The sequence below is a fragment of the Astatotilapia calliptera genome, chromosome 4 (genome assembly GCF_964374335.1).
Source record: "Astatotilapia calliptera chromosome 4, fAstCal68.1, whole genome shotgun sequence".
Lineage (NCBI taxonomy): Eukaryota > Metazoa > Chordata > Actinopteri > Cichliformes > Cichlidae > Astatotilapia > Astatotilapia calliptera.
In genome coordinates this window covers 22,004,797-22,026,396 of record NC_137425.1, presented here as the reverse complement: position 1 = coordinate 22,026,396, position 21,600 = coordinate 22,004,797, and the positions used below count along the sequence as shown (strand labels likewise).

At 40.5% G+C, this 21,600-nt stretch overlaps 1 protein-coding gene across 1 annotated transcript in view; it reads left to right on the top strand.

The window, feature by feature from the left end:
• Positions 1-3,998: 3,998 nt before the first annotated feature.
• grapa (GRB2 related adaptor protein a) overlaps positions 3,999-21,600 on the top strand; it is a 34,425-nt gene continuing 16,823 nt past the window's right edge. Inside the window, exons 1-3 of the mRNA XM_026165455.2 lie at positions 3,999-4,458; positions 11,258-11,355; positions 12,441-12,560. Of these exons, the coding sequence (XP_026021240.1) occupies positions 4,381-4,458; positions 11,258-11,355; positions 12,441-12,560 (296 nt within the window). The 5' untranslated portion in view covers positions 3,999-4,380. The remainder of the gene's footprint in view (positions 4,459-11,257; positions 11,356-12,440; positions 12,561-21,600) is intronic.

Sequence of the window (21,600 nt, the reverse complement as noted above, 5' to 3'; positions counted from 1 at the left end):
ATTAAAAAGCATCGTGGGGACAATGCAGTACAATATAATGACAGCTATTGGAGGTGGGTGGGTGGGTGGGGGAGGGGGGGGTTACAAGCATATAGGTGCAAAAGAAAATTGAGGGTAGGAATGAGCTGTAGACAAATGTGGCCTGAGAATGCACAGATCCTGAGAGGCATTGTTTATTTGTTTGAGGGGAAGTTGAGCGATTTTGTGCCCACCTGCTTTTTCCGCCATTGCCCACTGACTTCCGCCAGCTCACTCAAACACGCAAACCTGTTCACCCATTTCAAGCCCCCCTGCATTAGTGCCCCCGGCAGGATAAAAATGTTGATGAAATTGATGAAAATGTCACCCAAGCAGAAAAGCACTGGGTTTACATACTATGTGCTGCCTGTGTTGTGGGTAACACATACACAGTGTACTGCAGGGCTGTTAAAAATGGCCTATCAGTCACATTGCATGAAGGATTCATCACTGTTAACAGAAAACACACCATTGTGTACGGGCAGCTGTTTATGTAAGTTGTAACTTGGTGTTTAAAACATCCGACGCTTTCCTGGAAAAGGACACAGGAAGTGATGTCATTGTGTCAGCTGAGGGGCCTAAACAAAAGAAAAGAGCAGTGAACAGCACAGTGCCTGAGACAAAGAAGAGAACCACCTACGGACACACAAACTCAACCAACAGAAAAAAAATGCAAAAAAAAAATAGGATCACCCACAACGTTTGAGTGAGGCCGGAGAGCTGTACACAGAAACACAGCGAGGTGTACCACACATTAAAATACAGAAAAAAAATGTCTGGATGTAGAATATGTCGATCCTTAAATTTTTTAATTCACCTCCAGCATTTCAAACGCACAAGACATCATCACACAGGAAGGAAAAGACTTAAGAACAAGGGTGTTGCTTCAGCCCTAGAGCAGCAGGCAGTTCCACTTCCTCTCTTTCTCTTCCTCTTCTATTCTTCCATCACCTCACATCTAGCCTTCACATCCCGCACTCCTCCTTCTGGTGGCACAGGCAAGTGACGCAGCTGACCGGGGATTTCCTGGACAGGTCACGCTAAAGAAACAGCTACAACTTCCCTGTTGTTTTATCTCATTGTAGTTAGAGCCGTTTGTATTTTTACTTTGCATTTCCTCTTCTATGTTTTACTCTCTGTCTCTTCTTCTTCTTAAGTCCATCCAGACGATATCTACAGATCATGAAGTGTGGAGGCTCATTTGGGAGTTTGATTGGCTGCTTGTAGAATGTGGCAAAAAGGACTTTCCAAATAAGACTTTGATTATTAGTTATATCATTATTAGTGATAAACCGGGCAGCACTGTTGCCTTAAAGCAAGGTCCTGAGTTCAATTCCACCATCAGGCTGGCGTCTTTCTGTGTTGAGTTTGCATGTTCTTCCCGTGTTTGCGTGGGTTCTCCGGGTACTATGGCTTCCTCCCAGAGTCTAAAGACATGCAGTTAGTGGGAATAGATTAATTGGAAACTCTAAATTGGTTGTCTGTGTCTATGTGTTAGACAGACTGGCGACTCGTCCAGGGTGTGCCCTGCATTTTGCCCTAAGACAACTGGGATTGGCTCTAAAAGGATAAGTGGAAGAGGATGGATGGATGGTAATAAACTGGATTTGGTGATTCTAACTGAAACCTGGCTTGATTATACTGCTAACACAGAGCTGGCTAAAACATCACCCAGTAATTACAGCTTTGAACCTTTACACCACACAGAGAGGCGATCTGGTCGCTGTTATATATAAAAACAGTTTTAGTTGTAAATCTCTTGTACTCCTTAGTAAATGCCAACCGGCTAAACTGAGATGTGATTTTATGGAAAGAATTAATGAACTTTTTTTCTGAAATTATACATTTTTTTATGCATTATTCTTTATTTTAATTCATTTCATATTCACACTGACACCAGCAGCAACTCTGATTCAAAATATTTCATCAGTTTACTTTAATGTTAATGTTTAACAACATGCAACTCCACCCACTCATACTAAAAGTCACATGTTTGATCTAATTGGTTCCAGAGGTCTTGACGTCACAGTGACAAATGTTCTGGCTGTTACTGTCTCGGGTCGTTATTACATATTTCCAGAAGTGTTTTGGTCGTCTGACAAAACTAACACCAACTGATTTATCAACAGCCGTTACATCAGTGCAAGTGCATTTAGTAGTGAATTTTCAAAATACACATTACTGGTACTGTTGTCATGTGATGACATTTCTCAGTCTATCGATCATATCGCACCTGTCAGAACTGTTAATGTATGCAGTCTACAGTGAGAATGTAAAGATGGCAAAACAAGTCTTTGAAATCAATAAAAATACACTTTGTTACTGCAACAATGGAATAAAATTAGGCAGGCAATCCTATGTCTCCCAACTGACTAACAATACTCAGGGTAATTCCACTTCTTTTATTCCCAGCCATTGATAAACTACCCAATGCTTCCAAAACCATTCCCTCTGAATTTCTTTCATTAAAAGTAATATCTTTGATTAATTTATCTAGCATTGCCTCACATTCTTACCAAACTACTGCCAAAATGTCCAGATAAAATCCTGAAGAAGTCATTTATCAGTTAAAATCTTGAGTTCAATTCTGTATTTTGTAAACGATGACATTAACTGCTGTATGTCTACAAACTTTTTTAGAGCCAAACAGAGATGAGCCAGAAATACTTGTTGTTGGTCCACAAAGTCTAGAGCAAGGCAGGAATCTCAGAACTCTTGTGGACTGTGGTCTCAATTGATAACTGATAATCATACCAATAAGGTCACCAGGACTCCTTTCTACCATAAAAAAACCTAAAAGTTAGAAAATTCATATTAAGGTTAGACTACTGTAATGCTCTATTTGAAGGGTTATCCAAAGCATCAGAAAGAGGATTTGATAATACAAAAGACGGTGAAGATCCTTACAAGTACACAGACACTGTCTACAAGTTCAATACAAAATTACCTTTAAAATTCTCCTACTAGTTCATAAAGCTCTCAATGGCTTGGCCTCTCAATACATCTCTGACTTGCTCAGTGTGTATAACCCAATCAGACGTCTGGGGCTATAAGGTTCAGATCTTTTAACTGTCCCCAGGATAATCGTCCTGAATAGGCAAATCAAGCTGAGATCTCCACAGCCACTGATTCCCAATGTTTTATTTCCTACAGTGTAACCCAAAGCATACAGTGTATACAGGGCTTCTGATTCACCACATACGAATCTGAGCAAACCCCTAGAACGGGCCTCCAGAATTAAAAAGCTATTGCTTTTAACCGTCCACTATTTCTAGCATCAATCCAGAGAAGTTGCTGGAACAATGAATTTAACTCAGCATGTGACATAAATTGAAACAGATGAAGCTGGCAGCCCGCTGCTGCTGTCAGTCCATAGATGATAAATACCGACGATATGATGTAAAACCTCATAGCTGGTTTTATCATCCATGCTATAATCTTTTTTTTTCTTTAATAATAAATCTTGAAAAGGTTCACTCAGCTGCCCAGTTATCATTTTTGGCACAGAGGTTGCATCAGACACGCCTTCACTGTCACGCAGATGCTTTGGAAATCTCAACCAAAGCTACTCAAGAATTGAAATGTAGCACACGGTGTATGTGTACGGTCAGCAGGATGAAAGGAAGAGGGTGTCAGGGGAAAACCGATGCGGTAATCTCTCAGCTTGTTCTGTGGCACTCTTTTTTTTCACGTTTTGAAATGCCTGACTTGACTGGACCATCCGGAAGTTTTCAGCCTTCACAGATGTTAAATATAGGAACAGCAAACGTGAGCTCACCTTTCACTTCAAAGGTGTGAAACTAAAGCTGAATTCGCACGATGACAGAAGTGCAACGACAAACCACACGGAACATAATGGAAAAAGCTGAAGCACACACACACACACACACACACACTCCACAGAAGCCGCACTGAGTGTGTAAGACAAATATATACACAGGAAGTGCCTCCCACTCCTTTGCCCCTAGTCACTTGCTCTCTCTCTCTCTCTCTGGCTCTCTGAATGTTTCTGATGGCAGTGTGTTGCTGAGCAGCAGCCAGTCGTGTTTTTCCCCTCACTGAGCTCACTCTCTCTCTTATCCTCTGCTCCGGCTCTCAAACGCTCTGTTGCTCAGTGAACAGACTAGACCTCTCCTCTCCACTTCTTCTTCTCTTCTGCTACCCCTTAACTCTGCTCTATCCTCTTCTTTTATCTGTTTCTTCCTCACATTTCTTCTTCATCCCTGCCTGCCCCCCTGCCCACTAGCACTACCACCTTGGTGCCAGGGGCATTAGTGGGGGTCCCGGCGTGTCTTTTTGACTGTGTGTGTGTGTGTGTGTGCGTGTGTGTTTATGTGAGAGCGTGCCGGTACTGTTTTCAGCATGGAAGCGGTGGCATTGTACACGTTTCGTGCCACAGAGGGTGATGAACTCAGTTTCAACAAGGGAGACTTGCTCAAGGTAAGAAAAATAATTTTTCATCTTTGTCTGTCTGAAGAGTAAAACTGGCACAGCACCTCTGTCTTCTCTCTCGCTCCGTCTGCCTACACTGTGATAATTACAGCAATTAAAACTTTACTGTCAGAAGCCATTGAAATTATATTTCAAGTGCTTCAGGTGCTTCCTAAAGAAAGAATAGTCTAAAGAAAGATAAAGTATTAGAAGTGGCTTAAACCTATTTTGGATGATAGCACTCACCTGTATGTGTGGTAATGTGCTAGACAGCAGTGAGATAGCTTAGCTTACCATAAAGGCAGGAAACAGTTTGAAGTAGCTAGCCTTGTTCTTAAAAAGAGCGAAAAGTTACTTATTTTTTATATTTAATTTGCTAATCTTTACACAAAAGTGTCAAAACAATCATGTAGAGTATGCTAGAGGACTTTTTTGGCTTGAACCAGTGGTTTCCTGGAGCGTCTGCTGACTACAGGGCAAATAGTCCTTAGCTTGTAGAAGTGCCAAATCTGTACTTCCTCAGTGGCCACCAATAAAGTCACTCCCTATCGTGTTTAATATTGAAAAGGCTTACTTAACAGCAGAAAGATAAAACATTTTTTTTATGTCTATGAAGCTAAACACATTTTTGATAACTGTGCAAATTTTCCTTAAGGACTAAAGAAAGTGGTTTGGCCACTTTGAGAGCTGGACACTAAAATGCTGTAGCATGTATAAAGTTACAGAGCTAGACCTCACAACAGTGTTCTTTCTGCTGTTAGCTAATTATACGGACTATTTATTGTGCAAACAGCCCATTTAAGAAGTTTGTGTTTCAGTTTTGTGAGTAAAATATAGATTTTTAGTTATATTTTTATTAGTACAAAGGCACCTATGCTATCTGTGTACTGTACAGTCATGTTTGCTAACATTAGCTCAGAACTTAGCACTCCATTGTCTCAACAAATGATAGTTTTTGCAAATACCACAAAAAAGCAACATGGCAACAGACAAAATGCTTTAAAATGTAGCTTTAAAAACGAATGAGTGGTAGCACAGGTGGCTTTGTAGTCTAAATCTTCACATATTAAAATGGGAAGTTGTCATTTTCACATGGCTACATGGCTAACAGGTTACCACTATTTTAAACCTTTTTTTCCAAGCTAAGCTAACGTCACAGGCTACAACTTAATATTTACAGTATAAAATGGGAATGCTGAATCTTCTTATCATTTTACAGAAAGTAAATAGGCATATTCGATTCTACTCCTCTAATTAAATTTTGCTCCAGGTTGCCTAACAATCTTTTTTTTAATCTGCAGCTTTTTATTTGTGTCAAACACCATGCTGAAATAGTTCCGGCACAGCTGGAAATTAGTGTAGTAGAAAATCGTCCCTCTAAGACATCAACAGCAAACCTCAGAATTAAAGAGCCAAGTGCTTCTTTCTAACACTGGTGCTTTGGCACCATCTGTTTGACACTCAGACGCAGGCAAATCAAGCAAGATGAAGACACAGTGAGATCAATTTGTCTTCTGGATTTTGTCTCAGTTAACCAGTGGGTGTCGGTGCTGCAGGTCCAACTTTTCTCACTAGTTTAAACCTTTATTTTTTCCTTTCACTGGAATATTTCTCTGCTAATTTGAGGCTTTTCTTTGAGGGTGAATTTACCTTTTGTTGCTTGAAGATAGTTGGTGTACTATTCTTCCCATACTGACTTCATTCCAGCACTAAACATGAATAAAAAAGAGCTCTTATTCCTGCTGTCTTTAAAGTCATTTGTTAGAAGTCGAGTGTCACAGCATGTTACAGCTAAGATGCAATGGCATTTAGTTTCGACACTAAGACAGATAGTTACAGCAGTCTTTGATGCGTACTTGTGTTGTCTGGCCATAGTGATAATTTACAGTAGCTAAAACAGCACCATCACTTAAACCACTGTTAAGTTTGTTTCTTTACTCGTGCAGGGCTAAGCGACTGTCTTGTCTTTGCCAAAAAGCTTTGGTTCACACTCGGGTCAAGCAGTACTTTTAAATAATTCTCCACATTTGTTCGTTTCTGCATGATGCGCCAGATGGCCTGAGCTTTACAACATCAAGAGAATTTGTGCGGAAAAAGAAAAAAGAAACTCTATAATTTAGTTACAAAAATACCAAAGAGATAGTTGCTTTCCTCACAGCTGCTCACTGGTGCTCATTTATTGCCCTTATGCTGCTTTAAAGCCTACTTCTGCTTCTTTTCACACCTTGTTGCCAATGCGAACGCATTGTGCGTTTTCCATGTGGAACTGGATCGATCGAGCTGAGCAGAGTGTTGACTCATAAAGAAGTTATAAAAATAGCTTCATAGAAGAATTTGTAAAAAAAAAAGAAGTGGCTCTGGCATTATGTGTAAAGCTGGGAGACCGTGCTGCCAAGTTTAACACGAGGGACACAAAAGCCGAGCTTTAGTTCTCCAGATACCGTCACAAAAAATGTAACAACTCCGGCTGGAAATGAAAACCTCCAAAGCACCCAGAGAGTACGCACTACATTCTAATCACAAAATGAAATAACTTCATTTCTTTAGAAAATAGTTAACTATCCTTGGAAATAAAAATATTGCTGTATTTATTTGCTTCCTTTATCCAACAGTTTCGTGTGTCTGACCACAGCAGTCAGGTGCGGTCAACCATACCTGACCTGTTTTTAAGCCTCATTAAGAGCTTTGTGTGTGGTCTTTTCAGTCTACTGCCATGTCAGATGTTCACGTTGTCGGATTTTGTTTGTTTAATGCTCTTTTGTTAAGGGTTAATTATGTAATGAGTAAACTCTCTGGAGTGGTCTGGAAGGAGCTGTTAGTCACAGCTGAATTAACAGGGTCTAGCTAGATAATCAGCTATTATTGGTTATATACGGTCTCTCTCTACATATATATATGATAAACACTGTACATCATCGGTCCCCAACCTTTTTTGCGCCATGGACCGGTTTAATGCCATTAACTGGTATAATCTTCAAGATGGCGCCGAGTATGGCAGCCTCGTCGCAAGCTCCCCCAAGCAATGCACAACTCTGTTGCTTGTGAAGCTCGCACACAAGAATTTCACTCACATGTACTGTGCCAATGTACCTGCACATGTGATGTGACAATAAAAGTGATTTGATTTGATTTGATTAATGTCAGACAATACTTTCACGGACCGGCCTTTAAGGTGTCGTGGATAAATACAACAAAATAAAAGGATACAGACAAAGACAAAAACTGTGGTATTTTGTAAATATAATAATAAACGCAAATTCACTGTGTAATTGTATAACTTTATTAGCAGCGTCCTACTGAAATGCGCCAACAATATTGAGAGTAACCTCCTCCTCTCTGCCCCTTAATCCTCTCCGATTGCTATGGTAACACGTAAATATTTCTTTCAAAATAAGACACACAACTACAGCACGGAAAAAGACCGAGTTAACAATAAAAACCCTGAAAACCATAAATTTCACACCCGAGCCTAATGTCTCGCTGCCCGGTACCAAACGACCCCCCGGGTACAGGCCATGGTACCAGTACGGGCCATGGTACCGGTCCATGGCCCGGGGGTTGGAGACCGCTGCTGTACACGGTCAACATTCAGTACAATTGTTTACTTACTTAGTAGCTACTAGTGGTGCGTGATAATGCAAATTTTGGTATGCATGTGATACCAAGTAAAAACAGGGCCAGAGTTACTAATACTACTACTGATACTTTTGATTAGTAAAGGCAGCCTTTATGACTTATGAGCTGAACCAAATAACTTACTTTTACTTTCCACAGTCATTAGTTAACCCAACAAAGCACACATTGCAGCATTTCATGTAATTTGAAAGTGGGGTTGTTTGGAGAGCTGGGATGTAGATACGCTCGTCTTTTTGTGTCAGCTTCTGTTTAAATGTGCTACAGGCTATAAATAAAATAGGCATGAAAGTCAGCTCGCAAAGGCTCAGACATTTTTCATAGTGCGTGTTTGAGGTGTGTATTTTCCTTTCCAAAACACAACAACAACAATATGGGCTGCACGTTGAACTTTACTATATTAATACTGTTGATATTTGTATTGATGCGCTAGTACTTACTGGCATTGTTGCATTATTAATAAAATTAAAGTAGCGATCTATGAAATAGAAATAAGGAAAAGTTCTTAAACTGCCAGTGTTACCCCTTAAGAGGCTTTATGAACACAATACATATGACAAAAAAAAAGATTTGGTTTCTCCACAGAACTCCTGTAGTTACTCGTTATTATGATGTACAAGCAGGAAAAATTAAATTAACAGGTGAAGCTGTACAGGAAGTGGAAACTTTTTGATTGAAATTGTGGTGGGGGGGAAGTTAGTCTCTGAGTCAGACTGATGCAGAAATGGCTCACTGGGTTTCATGAGAAACAGTCCAGCGTGTTGTTTTAAACTGTGGGAAATATAGGAAGAGGTTGTTTAGGAGGGACACCGAAACCTCCAGCCTCTTGAAAGGGCAAGCTTTCAGCTCGATGAATGACTGACGTTATGAGCAGTAAATCATTTCGTAGCCTGCGACGCATTTACAGTGCACGTACAAATGTGCACTGTAGCCATTACAAGCAGCTGATGCATGAAATGAAGTTTCTAAATGCAGAGAGGGGACAGGGCAACTTTTTTTTATTTATTTATTTTCTGGCAGATGGGCATTACTGCCCAAGGTGTTCTTCATCACAGTGGCCTTCAAGTCCTTGCTGGCAGGATGTCGCGTGAAACTTGAGGTGAGGGAGGATGTTTTAACTACAGTACATGACACGTGGTACTTTGCTGGGTACAGCTGCTGATCAAACACAGAGGCAACGTGACGAAAGCCCAAAAAGTGATAAACCCAAGCTGTAAGGGAGATAAGGAAGAAATGTGGCAGTGCGAGGCAGGCGGCGCAAAATAAAAATCATCTTAAAATATCAAAATGACAAGCCATGTCACAGCTGGGTTAGGAGACTGAATGTAAAAAAGATTTTGAAAAAGAGCATGAACAGAGATGAAGCAATGAAAGGAGACGGGATAAAACAGATAAGGTTTAAAGCAGGAACATATCAGGAGTCAAAATAACAGACTGTCCTTTATTACCATCATCATGATGGAGCCCTGGCCCTGTTTATTACCTACTGTAGCTAGCAGAAATAAGACATGTTTGCAAGAGCTTTTAAATGACTATCATTGTTATCATTTGTGCTTGAATTTCTTTTCATTTTACTTTGCACACCCCACTGTCAGATTACACATCCTGCGAATGATAATGACGCCAGCTAATGTGAACTTGATAGCAGGCTCTGGTGTGACATTTCAGACTTTCTTAAGGCAAGCGACTAACTATAGTAACTATAGTCTTTAAAAAGTCAACTGAAATATTTTCAGTTATGGCTTATTTTCAAGCTATAAAAAAACAAGGGTTCAATTTATTTTATTTATGTAATTAATTTCTTTTTACTTACACCAAAGCGGTGTAATTTTGATTATTAACTCTTTGCCCCTTAAAAAGCTTCTAGAAGCTCTTTTCTGAGCCCAGTGGTTTCTGTTCTTCTGCGTTGATACATACTGAGATCAAAATTTGTCACTAAATGTAAAGAGGAGAAAAAAAGTCAAAGTACTGATATATAAATGTAATCTTCTCTTGCAAAAAAGCTCATTCCAAGTGTATCACCTGCACAGGATTTTTCTTTTGGCGTTTCCTGTATTTTTGGTGAGATGTCTGTGTTTATGGAAAAAGGCTGGTGTCGGTGGGGCCTTTAGGAGTACGAAGAACTGTCTAGAGATAGCGCTGGGTGTTTTGGCTCTGTAACGGGCAGCGAGGGCAGCCTGGCTGCTTGTTGTGACAAGCTGTGTTTCCGTATCTATAGAGTACACGCAGGAGCAGGTAGATGAAACTCAGTGTGAGATTACAACTTCAGATTGTAATGACAACGCCTGCTGAGACGCGCTCATCTTTACTCGTCGATATCATGTGAAATTCCACAGTAAATATATGTATATTTCATATTATTCCTCTGGATCGCCTGGAGAATCTGCGCAAGGTAAAACCTGGTGTCGTCATGATTTCCATTACACTACCCACTTTGCTCATGGTGTTACAGCTCTGCTATAAAACACAACCTGATCAACTGACCTGTAAGTGTAATAGAAACAAACAAATCACTCAACATTATAGCGCATGCATTATATTTTACCCATAATTAGTGTAAACACAGAGCCTCCCTTACACACAGGTTTTGTACTCCATAATGCAGAATATAGCACTGAATAGACTGTAGTTATTCTGACATTATACTATAGGGATGAAAATGTGACAGAAAATCTGAATTAATAAGAAAAAAGGTTTTTTTTAAGAAGAATTAAGTTTACAGTATTTATTCTTTTTAATTACTTTGATCTTTTGGGCTTTACTGATGGAAAAAGACACCTATTATGGGGTGTTAGGAATACATTACATATTAAAGTGTGATAAAGGGCAGTAAAGGGCAACAAACATTTGGAAAATACCATCAAACTTCATTTTTATCTCCGCTACACATCTGTGATGTATGGTGGTTTCTGCATTCGGCGTGATGACCCGCGCAGACCGACTGACTCACGTCAGCTAACTCGAGGAAGATCAATTTTGAAGAAATATGTGGATTTGCCAGCCATGGTGAAATCACGAAAGGCTTCATGTGGCATTTAAAACTCGCCCAGTAATCTTTTCAAACTTGTGCGAGTTGAGGAGGCTGATAAAACAGTGTGAGGACAAAATCCAGCACCAACATCATTATGGGCAGCTTTTCATCTCACTCTGTGTTTTTGTGTGCGCTTGCTCTTAGATCACCAACATGGAGGATGATCCTAACTGGTACACGGCCGAACTCCACAACCGAAAAGGGTTCGTGCCGAAAAACTACATCAACCTACGTCCACACGCGTAAGTATGCGCACACTCAGGCACACATGTGCATCTTTAGCTCATCTGTATAAAGCGTTTCAAACATCTACCTACCACCGGTCCATTTAAACATCTCATCAGCGAGGATGTGAGCAGTTTGCTGCCCCGGGCATTTTCTGCTCTGCTTTGGACATCTGCACTCTGGCATAAGGCGGCCTACCCAAAGGGACACACTCATTCGCTAACTTATGTAATCACACATGATACAGCCCTGTGTGTGTGTGTGTGTGTGTGTGTGTGTGTGTGTGTGTGTGTGTGTGTGTGTGTGTGTGTGTGTGTGTGTGTGTGTGTGTGTGTTTACAGTGAAGCTGCTGGTACACCCTGTATCTCCATCAGATGGTCATGCACCAGCTGGTTTGCTGTGACAAACTCTAAACTGACAACACAGACGTTACAGCAGCTCTGGCTCATTAATGAACCCTGATGTACAGCCCAGTTGGAATTGCCTAGTTAAGTCTGTGGACACCCCTGGGAGTGTAGGATACGTGTGTGTATATATGTGTGTCTTTTTGCCTCCAAATTTCTTTGCGTGGCTTTGATTTTTTTTTTTTTAAATCCCTGAAATCTGACTGCATGAAGTTAGCCACGAGGGTCCTAGAGTTTCTCCACCATATTGGATAGATGCTCACTCTTCACGAGTCATCAAACTGACTGCGCTCAGAGCCTCCAAGCAAAGCGCACTACTTAGCAAGTGCAAAAAAAAGAAAGGAGAAAAGAAATGAATAATGACACCTTTACTTCCGCACCACTGCTGACAACTGAATTGCTGGATTTGTTTCATGTGCAAACTTAGCAGCGTGTAGAAAATTCACTTCTTTCATTCTCTCTCTCAGCTCTTTGATCCGTGCTTTTGTGAGCTGCTCTCCTCTCAGTTTCTTTCAGAGTTAGCAGATATCCACAAACTTCTTTTCTTAAATTTGAGTGTGTGTGCAAACGTCTGGAGGAGATGCTCAGATCAGGAGAGTTCACCTGCATAAAGCGGTAACACCGGTGACCCCTTTCTTTCTTTGTTTGCTCACTTGCTTTCTTTTGTCTGTTTTTGTTTTTGCTTGACTGGCCTGCAGCTGGTTCGCCGGTCGCATATCTCGCGGCGTGGCAGAAAGTCGACTCAGAAACAGAGAGTGCGGCGCCTTCCTGGTCAGAGAGAGCGAGAGTGCTCCTGGGGAGTTTTCCATGTCTGTCAGGTAGGAGAAAATTACTAAAGATTTGCACTATATTCTGCACAGTTGCTTTACTGTCGTGCTCCTCGCAGTGGGATTTCATACACCTCTCTGATCTCATATGTATTTCTTCATATTACCCTGCGTAACTTCTCATTACTGCAGCTGCAGGGTTGCTCCACAGCCATCACTGAAGTTTCATTGCATCTCATCTAATGCCACAGAATTGAATTAGCAGACCTATAAGCACACACCTCTAAAAACGCTACATTATTTCCCTGTATCTCTTCATTAATGTATTTTGGATGCGCGCAGGCGAGCGTGCGCATGCTCGATATATTTGTCATGGTGGCTGGGGATTAGAGAAGCAGGCAGAGAAGGAGGGTTAGAGGATAAGGTATGGGGTGGAGGCTAAGAGGGGTGAGGGGGGGATCTGCGGGCCCTCTGGCCTGATGTGAGTTAATCCTGTCTAGCACACCACGGCATCTGGAGCTGCTGATGGGGCTGATGGGTTGTCTTGTCAGTACGTGGCGCTGAAGGGTGCAGCTGAGACTTGGTGTTGTGCCTTGAGGGGCTGTGTGGATATTGGAGTGTGGGAGGTCTGGAGTCTGAGTTTTGGTGCTGATAAAGGCCAGACCTGGAATGGAGGTTTGGCCCTTCACTGTGCTCATACTTAACTCAAGACTAAGAATTAGATCTGGGGATTGTTTTGTGTTTGGCTGTTAAATCGCCTGGGCACAATGTCACTCTCAGTGGATTTGTCTTAGGATAGTCCTGTGGAAGGGAAAGGAAAAAATTAGGTTGCCTGTGTTTAAAAAAAAAAGCTAAAATACAAAATTAGACACAAGGGATGGAAGAGAAGCGATACGCTGCGAGTAAAATAGATTTGCCAAGAGGGGACAGAGCGGAATCTGATGCTTCTTGTTTTTTTTGGGTTTTTTGGCTGTTTATTGATGTCTTTCTGGCTGTTGTTGCTGGATGGTGTAGCAGCTTGAAAAGTGGGTCAGGTGTTTGTGTGAGTTTGCCAGTGTGCGTGTGTGGTTCTTGTGTGCCGACACCGCTCCTGTCAGAGGAGACAGGACATCAGTAACTGCAGAGACTTCAGTCTCAGCTCAGCTCGGTCCGGCTTTGACGTCAGTCTGTGAAAAATCCGATCCACTTTCACAGCCATGAATGAATCCTAGAAGAGACGTCGTGGCTCTTTTTGTCATAAAGAAAAATTCTGGTGGAGACAGAAATCCTCCAAGTGTGATGTACGATAAAATTGGCTAATTAGCAACTTTGTTTTAGGAAGGCAGGGTTGGCAGATCTAAATCTAACTTTAAAACCACTTTAGTCCATTATGAAAATAGTTAAAGTCCCGTGTAAAGATGTGAATATAAATATTTCCACCGCGTTGATCTCTTTGAAATATTGGTCTTGTGGTAAGTAATTCTAACATAAATATATGTGGGTGACCTACTAAAGGAAAAACCAACATAAAGTGGTTAGTTCTTTATCCTCTAATTTGTTGGTCATCTACATCTGTCCCTGTTGTACTTGTTAAATGCAAACAATGTTACTATCTTTGTTCTTGTTTCCGCAAAAAACTCAAACAACAAAACATGCATTGCTTTGTTATCAAATATTGCAGTCATTAGATTTTATATCGCAAACAACAATGGGATTTATATAGCATCAAATCACAACAATAGTTGCCTCAAAAAGCTTTATATTATAAGGTAAACACCTCACAATAATAGAGAGAAAAACCCAACAATCAAATGGCCCCCTATGAACAAGCACTTGGAGACAGTGGGGAGGAAAAACTCCTTTTTAAAATGAAGAAAAGTCTATATTTAAAAGTACAGAGGTTGACTGTCTCCCAACTCCAAACTAGTAGCTGGCACCACAGAAAAGGGGTCTGAAAGCTGAAGGCTAATGTCTCCCCACTTTTAAATATCCTAGGAACCACAAGAAAGCCTCTGATAGTGCCTTATTGGGGTATTATGGTACTATGAGGTCTTTAAGTTAAGATGGGGCCTGAATATTCAAGGCCTTGTATGTGAGGAGGATTTTTAAATCGATGAAAAATCCTGACATTTTCATTAAGCAAATATCCTGTGCGAATGACCAACAGATCTGAGTCAGAAGTGAGCCACAGTTATACCCATGTCAACCTACAGTAAACCAAACACATAAACCAAAACTGGATCAGAGTTAATCTGAACTGTCGGGGGAAAAAAAGTCTAATCTCAATCTTAAAATATAGTAAGGATTCTGACATGAAGGGCTTCCGTAAAAGCAAGATGTAAGCAAATATAAAAAACAACAACATTAAAAGAATGTGCTGGTAGTCTGGTACAGCTAGAGAACTAAAATGGCGCTTAATATAAGATGCCAAGTGAATGAAACTGTGCACAAAAGTGTAAAATAGCCACAAATGTGGAACACAAACATCTGCGGAGGGGAATAAAGAACTGACGTGATCTCAATGTCCTGTTCGCTATCGTTCTTCACCATAAAATCAGTCTTAAAAGCGGTTTTGTGGCCTAAAATAAGTAATTTAATGACTCCAGCCATAATGCAAGGGACCTTTTTTAAAACAGTAATTGCTTCAAAATTTCTTTGAACATGCAAAAAATGTGGCAGAAGACTGTAGTTTCAGACTACGCCAGCAAAACTATCCCAGTGGGTTATTTAGTAGCTTATTTTTGGAATATAAAGTGATGCCAAGATAGACTTTAGACACAGAGAGACAGAGACCAAGAAGAGAAATCTATTTTGCCATGCCGGGTGGTTTTACAGTTCTCTTTGACTCAGCAGCAGATGCACCCAAAGGATATATTTGGTCTTCTCCTGCAGCGCTACAGTGGCACAACTTAGATCTAATACTTTCAGCAATACCTAATCCAGTTCTATTGTTTGGGTACTTTTTAGATACTTGCAGAGAGACAACATCAATTTTCTCACCGTCTGGTGTTAAATCTCACTTCCTTTTTCAGGCTTTTCAACAGCTGCTATAACTGCAAGTCCTTGCGGCCGACTCCCAAACTCCCTCAAAGTAACAAAAAGTGTGCGCAGTCACCAAAAGACACTTCAGGAAAAATTTGATCGAGTGCCTTAGCAAAAGTAGCTACACCTGTCTTGAAGGTGCAGTTCACTTGAAATTTATTAGACAGGCAGGAGTAGCATTGTGGTTGTGGTTATCAAGGTTTTGTTTCACATGTTTCCCACATCCAAAGAGTCAACATCACTTCCTTCCTTTTTCTTTTGAAAAGACCTAAATCTGTTCCATTAGATATTTTCTTCCTGCTTGACCCAGTGTTTGTTTAGACTATAGTCTGGTGTTGCACGCAGACGCACACGTGCACAAAGACACGTACACAGTCGGTTTTCCTGTTGCATCTGTCCCGTATCACCTGGAGGTCATACAAACACCATTTCTTTGATGTAACAGTCTGATAGAAGCTCACCAACAACTTGTCTGGCCTTATGTCTTCTTGACCAGTGAGTCCACATTCTCAGCCTCAGAACGCCCACCCACCCCACCCAGAAGATGACTCATAGTCTCAAGATAATGATTTGTCAATCGCATTGTGCTCTGAACAGTAAGGACTGAGGTCTGTTGCATGTCTTGCCAAGAGCAATCACCACCCTGAAAAAGGGTTGGCTATCTGATTTCACTCTTTGATTTGTGGGCTCGGATGTTTTTGAAGCCTTGAGTTTATGTCCTTGTTTTAAGGACATCGAAAAACTAGAAATTTTGAGTTAGTAAGTTGAAAGTTTCAGTTAGCTCTGGTATTCAGAAAGGGCCCTGATGGACCTCATTTCCACTTGAATGCCTTCTAGCGAATGATAATTCATAAAAGGTGTTTATGTGGAATTGTTGGACAGCTGACGTCTTCTGCAATCTACCTCCAGGTGACAAGGTAATGGCATAACTTCACAGAGCCCCTGATTGTCAGATCCAGCTTGACAATTTAGGTATTTGCTCAAAATTTTGACTTATTAACTCGAAGCTTGAATTATGATGGCTTTTTTTCACAGTTTTCAGCTAACTTTGCTAGTTTCTCTAGCTTGACTCATCAAAGAGTACATAGAAACAGATGCCTGTGAATTAGTACCAACATGTAAATAATATAGTAAAATTCGGGTTTACTTAAAAACAAAATCTGCTTCAAGAAAGTTTAAAAAGCATAGGTTAGATTAAAATGCAGTGCTTCTGTAAAGTTGCTCATTTTTAACATGGGCATCTATAGTGATTAACTCGCCTTCCATGGAGACTGTAAATACTATTAACGGTAGATGAAAATTATATAGACAGGGCCACTAGGCAATTTGCCCACTGCGCTACCATTTCAGTGTGGATGCTGTTGTTTTTGACACGGCCTCACGTATCACTGACTCACGCTACACTGACTGATGGCTCATACAGTAAGCGCTGATTCTGGCTGTTCATTCGGCTTCCTAGTCGTCATTTATCATCAGCCTCTTTTCAGGGACATTTCTACAAAGGGAAACCATTAAAGGGAACTGACCCTGTGGGTGATGCTTATTTTACAGCTACATAATCCGCTCAGAGATTTAAGTAACGCAGAGTGGGTTCAGTGTCCTGTGAATGTCATCATTTGGGGGACAATTTCACACTTCGTGAACATCAGGGAAAAAAAAGTGCTTTAGTTTATTTGATACAATAAAAAAGAGTGTGTTAAAAAACGCCTGCCACTACTGTGAACCATCCATACAAGGCAGAATGGACCAATGGACTATGCTGTTTACAACAAATTCTTATCCTGTAATCTGAATGTCGCAACAGAAACTGAGTCTCATCAGATGAACTTTTTTCCAATTACTGAGATTACAGCAGTGACACCTGGTACAGTCTTCTGCTGCTCTAGCCCATCTGCCTTAAGTTCAGTGTGTTGTACTGACGTGTAATGAGTGGTTATTTGAGTCATCTCAAAGTAGTCTCGGGATTCTCATCTGATCTCTGGAATCTACGGAGCATTTTTACTCCGACAGCTGCTGCTGTAATCCCTCGAGATGTGTGTGTGGGAAAATCCCAGTAGATTAGCAGTTTCTAAAATACTCAGATCAGTCTGTCATCAACAACCACACTGTGGTTGTCTACTAATCGGAAGGTTGATGGTTCGATCTCCAGCTCTTCTAGTCTGCTTTTAGTATCCCGAGTTGCCCCCGATGTATCCATCAGAATGTGAGTGTGTGAACGTAAACACACTTCGACCCAGAAAAGAGTGCTTGTGTGAATGTGTGTGTGAGGTAAGAAAGTGCTTCAGATGCTCAGATAGAGTAGAAAAGCACTATGTAAGTACAAGTCAGACAAGTTTAACATGCTACCTTCAAAATCACCTCAATCAACTTTCTTTCCATTGTGATGCTCACTTTGCACTTCAGCAGGACATCCATGTCTGCATATCTAAGTGCCCTGAGTTGCTGCCACGTGATTGGCTGTTTGTTACATTAATGAGCAGAGGTGGGAAGCAACGAAGTACGAATACTTTGTTACTGTACTTCAGTAGAATTTTCAGGTATCTTTACTTGAGTATTTATTTTTCTGACAATTTTTTAATTTTACTCCCTACATTTTTAAACGAATATCTGTACTTTCTACTCCTTACGCTTTCAAAACAGGCTTTTTACTTTTGGTTTTACGCATTTGAGGGGAGTTATTATCACTGCGGGCCTTCACACATCAAACCGATTTGAGGCTCAGCACTAATGCACAAAAGGCAATCCTATTCATGTGTCAAGAAGCAAACTGTTTGTGTGCAGTTTGTCACACAGTGTGTTGCTAACTAAAGGTCCAGCTGCTGTATTTAACAAGGAGAGAAAAGAAAGAGAGCTAACTTTACTCAGAGATGGAGAAAGATAAGAAAGACAGGACAGGAGAGGAGGAAGAGAGGTTAGATGTAAAGGTAAAGACTGCTCAGTGGTGTTTGATAAACCTCATGTTTTTAAATCATATATTGTGCCTGTATATGTGACAATGTATTTTTTTCATGTTGTGAAACGTGCTGCAAAAAAGCCAACAAAAAAACCTGAGATAGACTAACTGTTATTTAAAGGTTGCATGAAAATACTCTGCATGTTTGTGCAGGATAAATAATGTGGTTGATTTAAAGTAAAGCACTGTGTTGGGCTGGTGCACAGTGGCTGTGGTTCTCATGGTCAGAGTTAGGTTACATTGGGTGTAGCAGAGATGAATTTTAAGTTAAGCTGATGATTCTTATCTCTGCTGACTGAATTCCATCTTCATACTAACGTTATACTGTCTAATATAAAGATAGCCTAAACAGTAAACTGTCGGTGTAGAGTACACTAGTATCTGTACTTCTACTTAAGTACAGAATGTCTACTTTTGCCACCTCTGTTGAATAGAGGTACCTAATAAAGTAACTGGCGATTGTATGTGTGGTGCACAGCACAATAATGTTTGTTTTGTGAAATTCTCCTTTAAGTTGTTTACTTGCAATAAATATGTGTAATCCCGGCATTGATAGACATGTTTGAGTTCCACAGCCAACATGACTGAGACCAGGAAAACATTGTCAGATACCAAAAACCACAGCCTGGTTAGAGAGAGGATATTGTATTCAAACCCAAATAAGAGCTTTTCTCATAAATTTTCAGTAGAAAGTCAGGTTTTCATAGCCTGAACCATAACTCATACTGGCACAGTTTAATACCACAGTTCAGTGACCAAAACACATCAGAGAGAGACAGGAACGTAAACACGGGGAAGAGAGAAAGAGGCAAAGCAAGAACAGTGTCAGAGAAGGACAGGACTTTATATTTCCTTCTGTTGTGTTTTCTCACGGTCAAGTACGACCATCACGTGCTCTGTGAGAGGCTCCAGAGGGTCTCCTCCTCCTTATTTATGTATTCATTTTTTTCTCATTTTAATTAATCCAAACTCGCTCTGTCTCTCACTCTCTCTCAAGGCTTAGACCGAGTTTACTCTGAGAAAAAGCAGATACAAAAAGTTATATTAAATTTATTCCCCAAATTCCAAACACTCAGATTGAAAAGATTTTCAATCATAACATAAATGTACCACAAAAAAAGCTTGAACTCAAGAAATCACAGAGCATCGTAAAAGTCTCATTACTTAAGAATTTTAAAATGTTATTGAATTTAAGGTGAACAAAGTTAATGAAAAGTGAAGACATGACATAGATCTGTAAATCTTTTGACAGCATCATGACAGTGGTGTCATTTGAGCTTTCTGCTTAAAGAGGCCTGCTTGTTGGAGACTTTTCCTGTGACCAACATGACTCATTCAGCAGAAGTGCTTGCTGACAGTTTCTGTCACCTTAGGATGGCAAGTCCTGCTGTTTTTAATTATTCATGTAGAAGGTCAAAACAAAAAAGGAAGCCGAAAAAAGAATACACGTTTAACAAACATCCAAAATGAGAAAAGCATTGTTTGTATTGCCCAACTGCTGTTAAGCATAGCATGGAATTTTTAGCGCTGCTTTTCCAACAATCCTGGTTTTATTTTGGATGCTTGCATTGTTCCACTTTGCACACAGACAAAAAAAAATGAAAGTAAACAGTTTTAACTTGATTTTAAAAAATTGATTGAAGTCAGGGGTATGAGCGCTTTCCCAAAGTTTCAGGTGGACGCGAATGACTTAAATATGCAGTAGAAATATTCAGCCCACTAAGTCAACACAGTTTCGATTAAAGTGCCTCCACCAAAACATATTTTATCATTCCTCCCCTTCTCTGCTTCATCACATCTCTCGCTCTGCACCCTCAGAGCACAGACGGTCACACTTCCTTCCTATCTCCTCAGCCATCTATCAAAACATGCTATGCTTTATTAATGCCACAAGCGGTTTGAACCCCCCTCCCCCCCTCACTCACTCACTGACATGCCTGGTTGACATGCAAGGACGCTCCTTTAAAACGTGCACGCACTGGTGGTCAAAATGTGTGTGCATGGCGGCCTACAACGCATGTAATACGGCAGACGGTTATGCACGCTAGCTGGCACAAAAACATGATATAATCAGCAATTTGCATCACATGGGCACACAAACACACACAGATTAAAAACTGTCGGCCGGAGGTGTTAGTGTGACTGTGTGAAGTAGTCCAGACATCTGCAGCGGTTTAGAAACTGAACAGCAGATTAGACAAGGGGGCTGGCAGAATGAGAGAGACAGCAAGAACAAGGAAGTGAGAATAGATTGATGGGGGAAGTTGAGAGAAAGATGGTCGGACGACCTTTGAGCACACACAATAGCGCTGGCGCAGAGCAAAAGTCTGAAATGTAACTGCTGTCCTCATCTACAGTATATCTGACTCTGAGTTCTATCTCTAAATCTATTTCATTTTCTGTCTTTCAATCTTTCTCACTCTCATTCTTAGATTCTTGCTCTCGTTCTCATTTCCTTTTACTCGGAAACAGAGCATAATCTCTCCATCGCTGTGGGCCTTAATTACACTGGATCAGAGAGATGAGAGGGCACTTGGAGAGACTGCTTTGTGTATGTGTGTGTGCGAGAGAGCGATCCAGCTGAGACAGATGCTGTCTGCGCTCTTACAGCAAACTGCTTCTCTACTGTCTCTACTTCACCGTCATAATTAATAAAACCATCAGTATGACATCGCCGAATATTGTTACAACTACATTATCATGCATTCTCCTCTTGATTACATACAAGTATTTAACTCTAGATTATGGTTTATTTCATTCTAAATAAGGTGTGTTGCCATTGCGATACAGCAAAAAATAGTATTTAAATACTTTTTAAGGCTAGTTTTCTCATGATTTGTGTTCAAAGTCTCAAACTGCGTTATTATTATTTTTACCTCTTTCCTGATACTGATGTGTGTTTGTGTTTTGCATGGCAGGGTAAATTTAGCATCAAGCGTGGTTTAATGTTCAGCCAGTATTTAGCTAGCTTCTGGTCACTTGCATGGGCACTTTTTCCGGTGGGGGAGGGGCTGGGCATGTCAAACATTAATGATAGATGCCAGTTTCACATTAATATTCCAAAGCTAAACTGAAATTATTATTTTTTTTTTTTCGTTTTCTATTGATTTCTTTTTC